Source organism: Gymnodraco acuticeps, unplaced genomic scaffold (genome assembly GCF_902827175.1).
Source record: "Gymnodraco acuticeps unplaced genomic scaffold, fGymAcu1.1, whole genome shotgun sequence".
Taxonomy (NCBI): Eukaryota; Metazoa; Chordata; class Actinopteri; order Perciformes; family Bathydraconidae; genus Gymnodraco; species Gymnodraco acuticeps.
Window position 1 is genome coordinate 450726 of NW_022992150.1, and position 14813 is coordinate 465538.

The 14813-nt window shown below is 41.4% G+C and overlaps 2 protein-coding genes across 3 annotated transcripts in view; one reads left to right on the forward strand and one right to left on the reverse strand.

Moving 5' to 3' along the window:
- Positions 1-11852, reverse strand: part of zzef1 (zinc finger, ZZ-type with EF hand domain 1) — a 52616-nt gene extending 40764 nt beyond the window's left edge. For both annotated transcript variants that reach the window (XR_004567858.1, XM_034204165.1), the window contains exons 1-19: positions 11286-11852; positions 10494-10638; positions 10177-10371; positions 9840-10023; positions 9187-9386; positions 8194-8404; positions 7965-8081; positions 7036-7214; positions 6681-6779; positions 6121-6212; positions 5894-6039; positions 5615-5720; positions 4747-4965; positions 2470-2561; positions 2129-2352; positions 1665-1798; positions 1516-1586; positions 1313-1427; positions 1057-1222 (exon numbers count right to left, since the gene is read on the reverse strand). Coding sequence is in view for 1 of the 2 variants with exons in the window: in XM_034204165.1 (XP_034060056.1) it covers positions 1057-1222; positions 1313-1427; positions 1516-1586; positions 1665-1798; positions 2129-2352; positions 2470-2561; positions 4747-4965; positions 5615-5720; positions 5894-6039; positions 6121-6212; positions 6681-6779; positions 7036-7214; positions 7965-8081; positions 8194-8404; positions 9187-9386; positions 9840-10023; positions 10177-10371; positions 10494-10638; positions 11286-11702 (3112 nt within the window). In the remaining variant the exon portion in view is untranslated. The remainder of the gene's footprint in view (positions 1-1056; positions 1223-1312; positions 1428-1515; positions 1587-1664; positions 1799-2128; positions 2353-2469; positions 2562-4746; positions 4966-5614; positions 5721-5893; positions 6040-6120; positions 6213-6680; positions 6780-7035; positions 7215-7964; positions 8082-8193; positions 8405-9186; positions 9387-9839; positions 10024-10176; positions 10372-10493; positions 10639-11285) is intronic.
- On the forward strand, positions 11727-14810 carry LOC117538460 (neuferricin). Its single transcript, XM_034204166.1, is given in 6 exon segments — positions 11727-12261; positions 12513-12653; positions 13527-13713; positions 14534-14549; positions 14551-14580; positions 14582-14810. Coding segments are annotated over 6 exon segments (762 nt in total). The 5' UTR covers positions 11727-12002; the 3' UTR covers positions 14711-14810.
- Positions 14811-14813: the final 3 nt, after the last annotated feature.

The following is a 14813-nucleotide window of genomic DNA, read 5'->3' on the forward strand; positions in this document are numbered from 1 at the left end:
GGTATACTACAGGTCACACATACAAGACAGGCAGCTAAACACACACACACATAAACCCACAATAAGTCCTACACCATCAGACACACCAGGATTAGACCCCCCTCTCTCTCTTTCTCTCGCCACACACACACACAGATTACAGTGCAACAGCAGCTATACTAGCATTAAATGGTTTTCAAGGCATCATCAGAATAACAAGTATCAAACAATGATGTCATCTCTTTTGTACGTCAAAACATACAACAAATACACACACACACACAAATTAAGGACAGCAAGTTGTACATTGTATGCCTGATACACACACATGTTTTGAGCACTGACAGAGTTCATTTTGTCTTTCTTCAAATTATACTAATAGGCTGCAATGCAAATCAGCTTTATTTGATTGTTTTGGATTTGACTGTCGTACTATTTCATCATAACATTTCGCCTTGAACTTGGAGCCTCTTGCTTACATAACTGCGTGCAAAGGATTGTGGGTCAGAATAAAGGAAAGCAAAAAAGTGTGTCGGGCTAGCATATTTTAACATTTAACTCTGTGAAGTGTTTATTTCGACCAGAGAAACTTGAATTCAGAAAGCGTATCTTCGTTTTCTTAACTATTTAATAAGGAAACATACATAGTTGGATACTTAGTTCCATATTGACATGTATATATATTTAACAGACCTATTAATATACACATCTGTATATTGTCATGATTTTAGGTTTGTGTTTATAGTTTTATTTTGAAATGTATTTTCTCCTTATGTCTTGTCTTCGTTCCTATGTTTTCCCGTATCCCTGATTGTCTGATTGTGTTCACCTGCTGCCCCTGTGTTTCACCCCCCTCCCCGGCGGTCTTGTCTTGTGATTAGTCTTGTGTGTGTGTATACAGTATATATAGGCTTGCCATCCCTTGTACTGATTCCAGAATCAATTCTGAATCAGGAATTGTTTCGAATCGAAAATCAATTTTGAAGCAGAATGTGACCCAAATAAATATTCACACCTCTAGAATCTAACCCTGGAAAAAAAGGGAGCTGTGACGTTACACATTTTGCAATATCTCACATTTCAGTAGGATGTCTCTGGCCAGCTCCTTAGAGATGGCGGTGGAGGCTCCTCCTTTGAGTTGCAGGTAGCACCAGGAGAGCAGACTACCCTGCAGAGCCCAAAACAAGGACAGCAACACCGTCCTGCTGGCTCCACTGTTCTCATCCACCATCATCACCTCACACTGAGGGAAGGGAGAACAGAGAGGGACATTAGTACATCGGGCAACAACAAGGCCATGGTAAATACATGGTGTGTTTGTCAGAGGCCTCACCTCTCTCGTTGCCACCAGCAGCAACGTCTCCATTACTGACAGTATGGGGCTGATGTCAAAGTCTGAGGGAGCCCCTTTAGGGGGGAGCAGGAGAAGGCCACTTGGATCCTGGTCACTGCACAGAGAGAACACAGATGCTGTTGATCCACTGTGATCTTAACAAGAATTGTAATGTGTTTGTTGTTTATCTACAGTATCCTTACCTGAAGTAATTGCAAAGCGATTCAAATGTCACCTTCACTGACTCTGGCTGATCCTGTTCGGTAATGTTTTTCTGCAAGAGGCACATTTTGCATTATATTGTTATATTTTTATTATTATGATCATTTACTTTTTTTTTTCATAAACTCACCATCATGTCGAATAGTTTGTCCCTTCTGACGTGTTTATCCGGGAAGAAAACAGCCGCTCCATTAAGAATGGCCTTGACCGCTTCCTTGTGCAAAGCTTTTTCCACTAAAGACCTGCCCTTTGCACCATCCACAACTAAAAAACACAAACATAGTGTTGCTTCATATAAAATGATTACAAAAAAATCATGACAATCTGGTACTGTGTAACAAAAGTTTACTGATAAGTGTAGTCTTAAAAATAACTACTAGTTGCGATATCAAGATCATTACAACACATAGCAGTGTTCTTGTGGGGAAACTAACGCTTCTGTCCACAGGGAGCGTCAAAATCAACACAAAAGGGAAGTTCCTTGAAGTTTCTTAAACCGAATAATAATAATAATAATGCATGTTATTTATATAGCGCTTTTCCTGGTGCTCAATGTGACCATTAAACCAAAAATGTTTTTCCAGTTGTTCTTACTGTGGCAGATGTGGGTATAGAGTTCACAAACAGCCCCTACAGTGTCAGGTGGGGGCTCCACACTGCTGGACGTGGAAGGAACAGCCACTGCTGCTGTGGCCCCCTCCTCTGAAGCCCTGCTCTCCTCTGGGCCCCGGGGCTCCAATGCGTTGGGCAGCATGGGGAAACAGTTCTGCATCAATTGAAGCAGCAGGACTCTGCTCTTCAACACCTCCTCTCCCTCACTGAGAAAAAAGCATATGCATTATTACAGGAGAGACCTTAATATTTCTGCAATAGTGAATATTGCTGTTCTAAAGGTTGATGTAAAAAAAAAAAGCAGTGACAGCACCACTACTCACATCTCCCTGAGTTTACTGTAGAAGTCCCAAAAGAGGTTCAGGCCAAGGCCGCTGAAGTCCAGAAGATACTTCTGCTTGAAGTGAGAGGCATCCTGCACCAGTGGAGAGAGAGGGTGACAGTTTACAACAATAACAAAAAAAGAACATAATAATGAATGTCTCAAATATGAAGTACCAATTTAACATAACAGATCAGCCATACAGTAAAAAGACTTGTGGTAATGGATTGCAATTACTATAAGCGGGTCATCATAAATAAAAAAGAATATAGTTAAGTGTAGGGATGTAACGATACCAAAAACTCAAGGTACGATAATATCACGATAACAAGTCCACGGTACGGTATTTATCGCGATATTGAATAATAAAGAAAAAAAAATTCAATTTTTTTTTCAATAAACATTTTTTTTACTCGGAAAATGTTTCTTTATTACATAATAAAACTGATTTGTACAGCATTTTAGTAGGATAGCAGTATTTTAAAGTGTCAAAAACAAAGGGACAGTAACAGACTGGAACAAGAAAACCAGTGTTTTTGTACCTACTAGTACTACCAAACAAAGTAGGCATTTTCTTTGCGCCACTGCATCTCACAAATAAACAAGGACATTTAATAATTAGACCCTGCAATAAAATAAATCAAGTTTCACTTTAGTTTTTCAAGTAACTCAACTCAAACTCACTAGTCACTCACTCAGCATCATCAGACAGGTTTTTAGGAATATGAGAATGTCCACATTTCCAGGTATTTATAAGCTGGGATGTTTGGGCATTTACAATATCCCCTGCTCTGGAAAAAACTCTCTCGCTTGGTACTGATGTTGCTGGGACAGCAGTGGTCGCGTTAACCGAATATTTTATTTATCAATGACGGGAAAATCTGAAAGCAGTCTGTCATTTTGACAGATTAGAACAAACTCGGAACAGCGCCAACGTTTCCCCGCAGCGAGGCTCTGGTGTTATGCCGTGTTATGCATGCCCTCCAAAAGGAAATGATATAGTTTCCAAACCGTACTTTGCCGTACAGATCAACACATGTCTGGGAGGTTTTGCTTTACGCTGTGTGCTCTCCCGCGAGGTGCATGCACACACGGCATAACACCCCCCGTTGACAGTTCACGAGCGTGCTCTCTTGTGAACAGTTCAGACCCGACGGGCAATAAGGGATTTTGACGGACATTTTACGATCCTGTCTGTCAAAATGACGGACAGCGAAAAAGTCTAACGCCACCTCAGTGGGACGGAGAGATATGCTTTGGCCATGGGTGACAGCAGTGGGTCAAACTGTGCATTGTCTCTCCACCACTTCAAAAACAATAAAGTTTTTGTCAAGAAGGTGAGGCTTATTGACAGGGCGAGATATAAATATACTGTTGGTACTTGTCAATGTCTCGAGGTGTGTAAATGTAGCCCTGTAAATACGATGTCCTTTTGTGTTATGTTGTTTTATGTTCATGTTGTAACCTACTTGCTGCCATGTTGGACAGGTCTCTCTTGAAAAAGAGATCGATGATCTCAATGGGACCACTTGGTTAAATAAAGGTTTAAAACAAAAAAAAGTGTTTAAAAATAATAATATTTTTGTCAGTCTCACGACGGTATTGGGACGTTTATTTACCGCGATACCGCGATATTCGGTATATCGTTACATCCCTAGTTAAGTAACATTAAGGAAGCTCAGAGAGGCAAGTAGGGAAATTAATTCTGGGGATAAAAAAATCTATATGTGAAAACAAAGGGAAAAGTTTGCATACTACAGAGGCTTGAGTAGCCACAAGCCCGTTTTTATAAATAAGACTAAAAGCATTCATGTTTTCTTCCGTGTGAGTTTTAATTTCCCACTTATGGTGAATAATAAAATAAAAGTAACTTGTAAAACATGATCATACTAAATAATTTTGTATCCCCGGAAAAACATTTTTTTCTTTTCTCTAACTGTTCTAAAGTCATTCACATAGGAAAGACAAATAAAATGAATTACTTCCCCCTAAAGTTTACGTGTCAAAGTAAATGAGTAGAGAAATAAACACATAAAGAAGTAAGTTAATTCACCAAATGACATTTAATATTTTGCTATAATAAATACAAGACTTAAGTCAAGCTTCTCAGGCCAGTATGTTAAATTGTCATATTATAAACCTTGTGAATTCCTGCCACAATAAGGATATCCCTAATTGTTCTCAGTCTTTCTTGCTGGTGTTCTTCAATCTGAGATGATTTTAAACAATATTGATGTTTAAACGATTACTAATAACTATAATTGTGACCAGTAGTTACCATTTCTCGTGTGAGCTGTTGAATGAAGTATAATGTCTTGTTAAGCAGACAAAGGCCAGTGACGACATCAGAGTCGAAGCTCTCTCCCTCCGGGCTGAGGTCGTCCAGGTCTGCCAGCCTCTCCGGGCCCGGGCACAGATACCCACTGAAGCTGAGCGACTGAACGCCAAGGCGCTCTGCAGAGTCCTGCCTGGTGCCGAGGAACTTCACCATCAGGAACTAGAAAGACAGGGAAACAGACGATTAAGAAGTGTGGTTACCTGATAATTACAGCAAATAGAATGGCCCTCGTTATGCATTCTTTAGTATGTAGCAATACTTTTGTTATTGTGTTTTGGAAGCCCTAAACTATGGAAGCCCTGAAAGGTAATAAAGAAAACGATTCTGGTGATCCATTTGTTTTATCCAGTGTTTATGAAAAAATAAAAAGGTTTTGTCAAATAATATTTCTAGGTTACCAATTCAAATTGTGTCATGCAATCTAAACACAACCCAAGATAACATGTATTATGTATTAGCAAGTTATGTCATATTTCTGCTAAGCTTACATGCCATTTAGAACCATAGACTCTGTAAAGAAATTGACACAGTATCTAAGAGGTCATCTATAGGTTTCTGAAAAAAGCAGTTGTGAAGCCCAAATGGACATAGGCAGTGTGGCAAACATTATATTTCACATATATTTTTTTTACCTGCCAAAACTTAATTTGTTTTTACCAATTGTTGACTGATTATCCAGGCAAAAAACACCTTGCAAATCATTTCCCCTGTTTCTTATCCTGGCTCAGCAGAATTTGTTTTTCTCTCACTTGCCTCTCAGGGATTCCATACCTAAAGTGTCAACATGTGTTTTGGATGCAGTACGTACCTTTGCAACACGACACTGCTGCAGCTTGATCTCAACATCGTTCCAGTCTTCTTCCAGCTCAAACCAGCCAATCGGCTCGTCCTCTGACTGTGTTGGAATCTTCACACTGCAGGTCAGGTAACAGCATGGTGAAACAACCATTCATTTAAATCACTAACACAGACAGACCCCGACACTACTGAGGAGTTGCATTACTTTTATACTTGTGAAGTGATAAACACAAAAGCATGGTAAATATTGGGAATAATATAATTCAGGCATCTATGAAGGGATCCTTACTTGTCTTGCACAAACTCTTTGTAGTCCTTGTAGACCCACGAGTCGTACTTCTTGAACCTCTTGAAATGTTTCTCTGCATCAAAAGGGTTGTCTTCCTTGTATGCAAACACCAAGCCGCATTTTGCTCCAATGGCTCCTTTCCGCACCTGATCACACAAACCACAGAGTAAGTGTTTTGTACAGAAATCCTCATCTCAATGATATGGTGAAACCAAATGGAGCCTCACTTTGATCTTCATCTGAGTGACCTGGAAGTTACTCTGGTCCTCTGTCGATAGGATCACACTGGCTCTCTTCCTGCCGCTTTCGGATAGAAAACCTTATGAGCAAGAAACATATCGTTATATCTGAGCACATGTTCATACCTCAGGGTTTGTACAGGACTTTTCAAGGAACAAAAACCAACAGATTCTCAAAGTATTTATCATCTAGATTGCTACTAAAAATTGTATTCTGAATAATATTGTTTAAAGAATTCCTTTATAACAGAAACAACAAACTAATTTGATGATGGGATTGTTTCATTTAAAATATTATTGATATTTGGTTTAAATACGTAAGAGATTATGAAAATAAAAGAGCAGATTGTTTGAGTATATTTGAATCAAAAGCTAATTTTTTACTTTGAAAATAATGCAGGTATATTTAAGCAATTCCCCAACTGTCAAGACTTATTTTAAGTATATATATACATATATACATATATATATATATATATATATATATATATAAATAATCCTAATATTATTGCTAGTATTCCATGGAACAGGAATGGTCTCAGTTGTACCGTCTCCAGTGGAGGTTTCTGTCAGCATGTTATCTGGTCCTGACTTCTCCTCCTTACTCTTCACATCGCAGGCCTGCAGGTGCAACTGGAGGGGCTTCCCTGTAATAATAAGACACAGTGCATTATGACATCATAGTTATTCAATTCTCATACAGGTTAAAACTCGATTCCTATCTTGATGCAATAATTCACACACTGCACTGCAGCTTTATAACATAATTATATTTTTTCCATTGCAAAGTCCACTAATGCATTTCCTCCTCCTTGCAGGCGAAGCACTTTCTCTCCTGTGTCTATGGTTTCAAATGGCCTAGTGTGTGTGAGTGAGAGTAAAAGGAAGGGCTGGTCACGTTACCATTGCGATTAAGTAGTCGCAGTCTCACTGAGGCCATAGACACGATGAGGGCGCCGGCCGTATACTCCGTCTCTAAATGATCGCTGATGCAGGACAGGGCTTGGAGCACTTTTGCCACACTGCCTCTGGCCAGAGCAAAGGCCAGGAGGGTCAATTCTGCATCAGGACTCACACAGCAGCTGCACAGGAGCAAAGAAACAAACAAGTTAGTTTCAGGGTACCTTTTGTCATATGAGATGATCATCTGTATTTTGGTACAATGGGTGTTCATGCATTTCGTACATGCCTATTTGTACTTTGATAGCATTATTGATCACTGGCTGTATTTTTTCCTACTGTTCATGTTGGGCGCAACTCAGACTGTGGACGCCAGATATTAAGTTGAAACATAACATACATTTACATTTTTGTAAGAGGATCTTGTCCCCAATCACTTATATTTGAAAGGTCTCTGTGTGGCTGTTTCAGAGAAAAGAAAAAAGATAGCAACCATTAAATGTCAATGTAGACATGACTTGAACACATTTAAACCTATCCTTTAAAGCTGACACCCATCAAATAAAGCATGACTTTGTGGCTATAAAAAAATATGGATTGCAACAACTCCAGTATGGACCAATACTGGCCATGATGTATCTGTAACACTGTTGAATTTAATACATGTGTGAATAAACAGTCATATTTCTGATCATTAACTGATAAGATCATTTCTGTCATGTTATTTCTGTCATGCTGCTGCTGCTGCTGTTGTTGATAAAGACCCTAGCCACCACTGAAGGATTTACAGCATGGAATGGAAATAGTGTGTCATCAGCCCGTCAGATCAATACTTTGATTTTAGCCTGTTTTAATTGTGATGATGTCAGCATAAGGAACTCAGTGTGGCAGTGATGAGTAAGTGTGCTGATGAAATCCCAGCAGGTCCTTACTCTGCTATCCTGAGGAGAAATCCATCCACTTCCTCCAGGATGTTCAGAGAGAAGAACTTGGGGAACTCAGTGGATGATGGCGTTAGGGACAATGGTGGCATGTGCCGTAAGGCTTTTCTAGGAGAAAGAAACACAAAAAAGCACTCAGAACTGGACAAACACTCAATTAATCATTAGAATCCTTGCAAACATCACTTTTTTTTCATATGCAAAAGCATGAGCGTCTTACTGTGTGCTCTGTAGGACAGTCTGAGCGAGTGCAGGGTTAGTGTCCATGGATGCGGTGACCAAGGAGGTGAGGAGAGACAAGTACCAGATGGCTGAAGCATCGGAAACAGACACCTCTTTACTCTTGGTAATCTGATAGCCCAGTGTCTTCAAACCATGAATGCGCGTGTCACATCCATCGCTCAAACACCGCTTAATGTTGATTTGGATGTCTGGGATTTGGTGAGGAGATAATGCAGTTAGCAGACTGATGGAATACATAATGCAAAGTGCTGTAATGGGTCGCTTCATCCTCTTAGAACCACACAAAGTAGATGTTGATGAGGGATAAACAAATCTCTTGTACTATATATGAGCAGGCAAAGCTAGCCAATGGATTTTTATTTGCTCATACAAAGCACGTTATCATTTTAGAAAAACAGGAGTGTGACTGGTTCAGCCTGAAGTCAGAGCTGCAAACCACAGGACTGTTTTCAAATGACGTAGCTTAATGTTTTCTCCATTTAACTTCTTCGAATATACATAACTGATCTTGCTTACAGCTCAATCAGTTCTCAATTGATCTTATCCTCATGTATACACATTTATCTGAGCTTGTGAGGTTTAGCATAGCTTCTGCACGGTCAGACAACTTCTAATAAAAAGGTGGATGTGTGGCCTATTGGCTACAGAGATGTTCTTTTAAGACCTCAGGGGAAAAAAACATTGAAATATAGAGTTTAACCAGTCAGCAGCAAATATAAACATTGACAACAAAACAGTGCCTGGATTTGATGCCATAATTCAGCTGAATTGATGCCAACAGAAGCTTGTATGATTATTCAAAGTGTGGCACTAAGCCACTAAACTAATTGATCCCAGCGGTGCTCTTCTATAGCTGCACCCTGACTTCATAGTGGTACAAATGAAAAATGCAATTCCTCTACAAGCGAGGGAAGACACCAGCGTAAGATAAATAAACACAAAGCAGACAGACAAACAGGTGGTGACTCACAGGGGTGTGTGATGTTGGCATTCTCCAAGAGAGCTACGTAGCCTGTGACATTGCTAGGGATGCGGATATCTCTGATCTCCTGCAGCGAACGCCGGTTCTTCCCGACGGCCACTGAGACCAGCTGAGGCATGTAGCTGTGGTCGTTTGAAACCACGGCAATGGCCAGACGTCTCAAAACCACATCAGGTTTCATCTTCAATCTGGGAACAGAAAAAAGACAACACATTAAAATGTATTATATTCACAGACCAAAAACATCAAGGATCAGGTAGGGCTGGGCAATATTTTGTAGATATATTATCGTGATTTGAGACTAGATATCGTCTTTGAATTTAGATATCATAGCTGTCTTTCCCTGGTTTTGACAACTGCATAAGTGATGTCATTTTCTGGATTTACCGGACTGTTCTAGCTGTTTGCTGTTTTCCCGCTGTGAATCCACATTACTGGTGATGATCATTGTCATTGTGTTAATATTGTGTTAAAGCATCAATGGTCAACCATACAATATCGTCATGATATCAATATCAAGGTATTTGGTCAAAGATATTGTGATGTATGATGTCCTCCATGTTTCCCAGCACTAGGATCAGGCAAACATGTCATTCAGTTGCAGATCCTCGAGTCACATTTTATATAGCATATGCCCTTGCCTTATCCAGTGTGAGCGTGCACTGCCGTCCGACTGCCAAAAAGATCCAGTATCCCCATTTGTCATCTTGTAAACGTCCGGAACATTGGATGAAGCTTCTATTGAGCTGTAGCACTGCGTTACCACCTTGACTTTATCCACATCCGGATCGCGGTCCAGCTCTGCTCTGTACTGAATATCTAAATCTGAAAGACACAGACACAGATTATCATGCCTCTCTGAAGCTGTGCAGCTGAAGGAGACATAGAATTGTTCATACTGTTTGTTTACCGCATTCTTAAAATACACAAGTAAAAGCTATTATCCAGCATTAGCCACTTTACTCTTCCAAAATGCACCTTTTTCCTTCTGCAAGAGGAATTCCAAGAAGTCCTGAACCACACTGGACCTCATGGTACAGATACTGTTGTAGCCCTCTAAGATGGGGAAGGGGATGGCACTGCTGGGAATACGATTCCTGTGTAAGAACTTAAGGATCTTAGAGGCATGTGCCCCTAACCGGTCTTTGGTCTTGGAGAAGATGTCCACAAAACCTGTGGGGGGAAAAATGGGTTGAAAGATATTCAGGGTAAACTCAAATGCCAACTCAGGACAGACAATTAGCTATACAAATGAGGTTGAAGGCAGGATAAAGCATCCTGGTTTAGGCTCATACCTGGAGTTAAGGAGCACGCCTGTAGCTGTCTTATCACATGACTCAGCTCTCCCTTTAGATTAGCTCCATTGGAGTTCTTCAAAGCAATCAGCATGCTCTCTACATCCACCACACCATCCCCCTCTGCATCAAACTGTCCAAAGGCCTGAGATAGGGGGAAAACACAGCACACAATGTGACACTTTATATACTAACACATTCATCCCATTCCTGCACACCATCACAAACCATTCGGACATAACTTAAGGCAGAATTCAACAGTTGGTATTCTTCATTCAAAGGGCACACATTATGTTCCAGCTCATCTGAACGTTAGCAAGTTATATAGATATAATGTATGTTTTACAAATGTGCTTTGGATGTCTGAATGCTCAGAGGGGTGTGGGTTTTGAATCAATGAAGCCCATCTTTTTTTAAGTATAACCATGGCATTCCATGTTTACCCACACAAAGCCAATGCAGACTACAGTACATCATTGGTCACCCATTCATCTGCAGCCTTTGGTTCAACAACAAATGTCAGCCAACAAAGCAGCGTGGGCCTGGCTAGTATAGGCCAATGTTAAAAACAAGTGACAGTAAAACTGAAGCAATCAGGAAAGCTCATTTGTCTGACTCATTGATGACAGGGATACGATGTGCTCATATTTGCTTATCTCTCATTATAAATGGCCTGGACAACAGCTATCAACTTGCATATGCTTGGACCTGGGATAAGAACAACATGACATATGGTTACTGACATTTCACTTGTCAAGTGAGAGGCACGTTAGCTTCTCTAACATTATATACCTCTTCACATTCATCTCGTGGGGCATCTCTGCTCTCCAACATCTCGCAAAATTGTTCCACATTGACAGACTCTTCCCCTCGGTTCAATCGGTCCTCTAGCCACCGAACCAGGACACCCTCGTTCCCGGCCAGGACAGACTCCTGAATGGCGACACCTGAGTCGCTAATGCGAGCCGCTGCTTCTCTCAGTTTCACTTGCTCCAACAGTATCCCGGGGCTAGGTGGTCCACCGGCGGGCACGGGCGGGTTATTCGACCCCCTTCCGCTGTTCCCAGAACCGGAGCTGCCGCCACCGCCTCCGACACCGACTGCCGTGGCCGCAGAGGCCGGACTGTCTTCCGCGAAGCCGGGGCTCTCCGTTTCTATGTCTTCCTCGTCGCCGCTGCCCCCACCGCAGCCACTCTCTGCGTTCCCCATGTTTGTTTCACCGACCTAGGGCTCCCCGAAAATCTCTGAGGCCCTCTGGGTGTCAGTTTCGAAACGGTAGTACCGGTCTGTACACAGACCTCTCTAACCTACAGCTAGAGCTCTGCCGTTCACTACTACCGCATTGACGTACTGTACGTAAACGTGCTACCCTGAAACGTCCTTTTCTCCGCGCATGCGCTGTGGCGTCCCCATTCAAGGAAGCAACTGTGTTGTTGCCATGGGTGTCATTATACTACAATTAGAAGCGATGTAATGTGATGTAAATGGGTAATATACTAAAACGGTCTAATGAATAACATGCTCGGCTATGTATTGGGCGCGTTTTTACCCCTGGCACTTGTGTTCATTCCTCGCGAGTGGTTTCTAACATTTGGAAATGGAACAACCCAGGTGCCCCCTGTACGGCTCCTGAGCAGCCGTGAAATATCGCTTTACGACGGGGAGAAAAGCAACAAGGGCCTTTACCTGGCAATACTCGGGCAAGTATTTGATGTACACAAGGGACACCATCACTATGGACCCGGGGGTGCTTATCACTTTATGGCAGGTGATTCTTCGTTTTTTCTACAGTACCTATATTATTGTATATTTTAATACCTGAGCTCACAACCATAGAGAGATATTTTAATGTGTACATGTGGGTAGTTTATGACACACTGTCTGATGCTGTTAAACAACCCAAACCTTTAACAAACTTAAATCGGGAACATGCATTTAGGTATAATACAAATACAAACATAGCCATAAGTATCCTACTGTACTGTACAGCTATCTTCTGTTCTATGTCTGCATTTTCAGGTAGAGATGCCTCACTGGCCTTCATCACAGGGGACTTCACAGAGAGGGGCCTGACAGATGATGTGTCCAGTGTGTCCCCACAGCAGCTGATCGCCCTTTATGACTGGCTGGCCTTCTATCAGAGGGACTACAAAAGTATTGGTATGTGATGTTTGCCCCTCCAACTCTTTTCTTATGAATGTTTTGGTATAGCACATGTATACCTTCCCAAATAAAACTAGTAGTTAAATTCCAAGTATGTCCTGATATCCTATTCAGTTCACCTTTTATAACAGTTAGTTGCTGACATGTAATGTGGATTATTTACCTTACTCCTATGGCAGTTTATTTTTCGAATTGGTGGTGTAGCATAACAACGTTCATCAGGGGATAAGATCAGGCTTTTATTCCTCAACAGAACATTAGGAAAACCATTAGAATAACTTTTTGTTTTATTTAAAGCCAATATTACTCATGTTCGAACTACTCCTGAGTATTCATTGTGAGTGAGTGAACCTCCTGTTTCTCCTCTAGTTATTTATTGTCATTTGCACAATTACAGAATAGCATTTATTGGCAATGAACATGTTATATCTCAAGGTGAATGTACCAATACAAACTTTTATTTTAGGTTATTTAACTCTTTTAGTTTAGTTGTATTGCTAAGGTTATGTAGCAAAACCAAAACTTCACACTACAGGATTTATAGCCTAAGCTTATTTACAATCATTCTCACTAGATGGGCTTTTAAAATACTCTACACAAAACTTAACAGCACGTACACAGGTTACAGCACAAACTCAACAATAAGAATGTTCATTAAAAACACAAAAATCCGAAGTGACCAAGACAATACAGACAAAACAATAAAGCACTCGTACTGTAGAGCTACAACTTGTGCAGTATTTTGCAAAAGCTGGATTTGAATAGTTTAACCAACTGCTGACTTAGGTTGTTCTCCTAATCAATGGACATCATTTTTAGTAAAACTCCAGCAAACAAACAAGGATGCAACGATGTCTTGTTGCATTTCAGGTCTGTTAATAGGCCGGTTCTACAGCGAGACTGGGCAGCCCACACAGGCCCTGCTGCAGGTCCAAGCATCCCTAGCAGTCGGCCGGCAAATGAAGAGCCAGAGAGAGGCTGAGAAGGAACGCTTCCCAGCCTGCAACTCAGAGTGGAGCACTGCCAGGAGAGGAAGAGTATGGTGCTCCACTAAAAGGTATGGAAATAGTGCTGCCCTAATCAAATATTAAAGAGCAGACAGTGGGTGTTTCTCAATCTCGAGTAAAGCTGCTCCAGAGCCACTATTTCAAGCATACTACGTCATCGAGTGCCGCCGAAGTACTGTTCCAATGTCCAGCATACTTGGAATTCTACCGAGCCCGGCGTACTTCGTTTGGAGAAATGTCGAGGCTGCACGTGTGTCGACTCCGTGGTCTTGAAATCCCCACAATGCTTTGCGCACGGACCAATTTCCCCAAATCTGTGGTGGAAAATGTAAGGCGGGGCCTCTCATATGATGCACACCTGCACACTTGCTAGCCTGTTCCACTCTTTGTTTTCCGAATGCCAGGAAGTATTCTTGCCTCGCTTCTGAAGCAAGCGACTCGGAAGACATGTGCTACCAAGCAAGCGTACTCGAGATTGAGAAACACCCAGTGTATGCACCGCAATGTTGTGATAAAGCGCTTACCTTACTGTAAATAGCCTCATACTTAAATGCAAAATATTGGTATACATTAACATCACTGGGCAGTAGTCTGTAGGGCCTTGATGCTGATTCAAGAAAGGACCAGGTACCGAGAGTGAACCGGTACTTTGAGAGTTACCAGTTTGCCTCCTGGTCACTGCTGAGGTGCCCTTGAGCAAGGCACCAGCAGTGCTCACTTGTCACTTTATAATAGCTGCCCACTACTCCTTGCTAAAATGGGTTAAACGCATAGGGTAACTTTCACACGTACATGTATATGTGTGGAACAATTAAAAGAGGGATATATTTTTATCCTCAGTTTCAATACTGCTCTATTTTTTTCCTCCAGTGGTGGAGTGGACAGGGTGTTGGACAGGTGTCCCACGGAAGCTCTTCCTCTCCGGGCTCCAGTGGTGTTCGTTGTGTCTGTGTCAGAGATCCATCTGCAGCAGAGGAAGACCCCAACCTGCAGAAATATGATGGCTGCCCTCCACAGGCTGAGTCATGCTCTGTGGCAGAGTTCTAGTGTCTGGACCAGCCTAGAAAATTGACCAATTTCTTGTTTATTAGTTGCACAATACTCAGGGACTTTTAACTTATTGAAAATAAAATAATGAAGAAAATAAGTC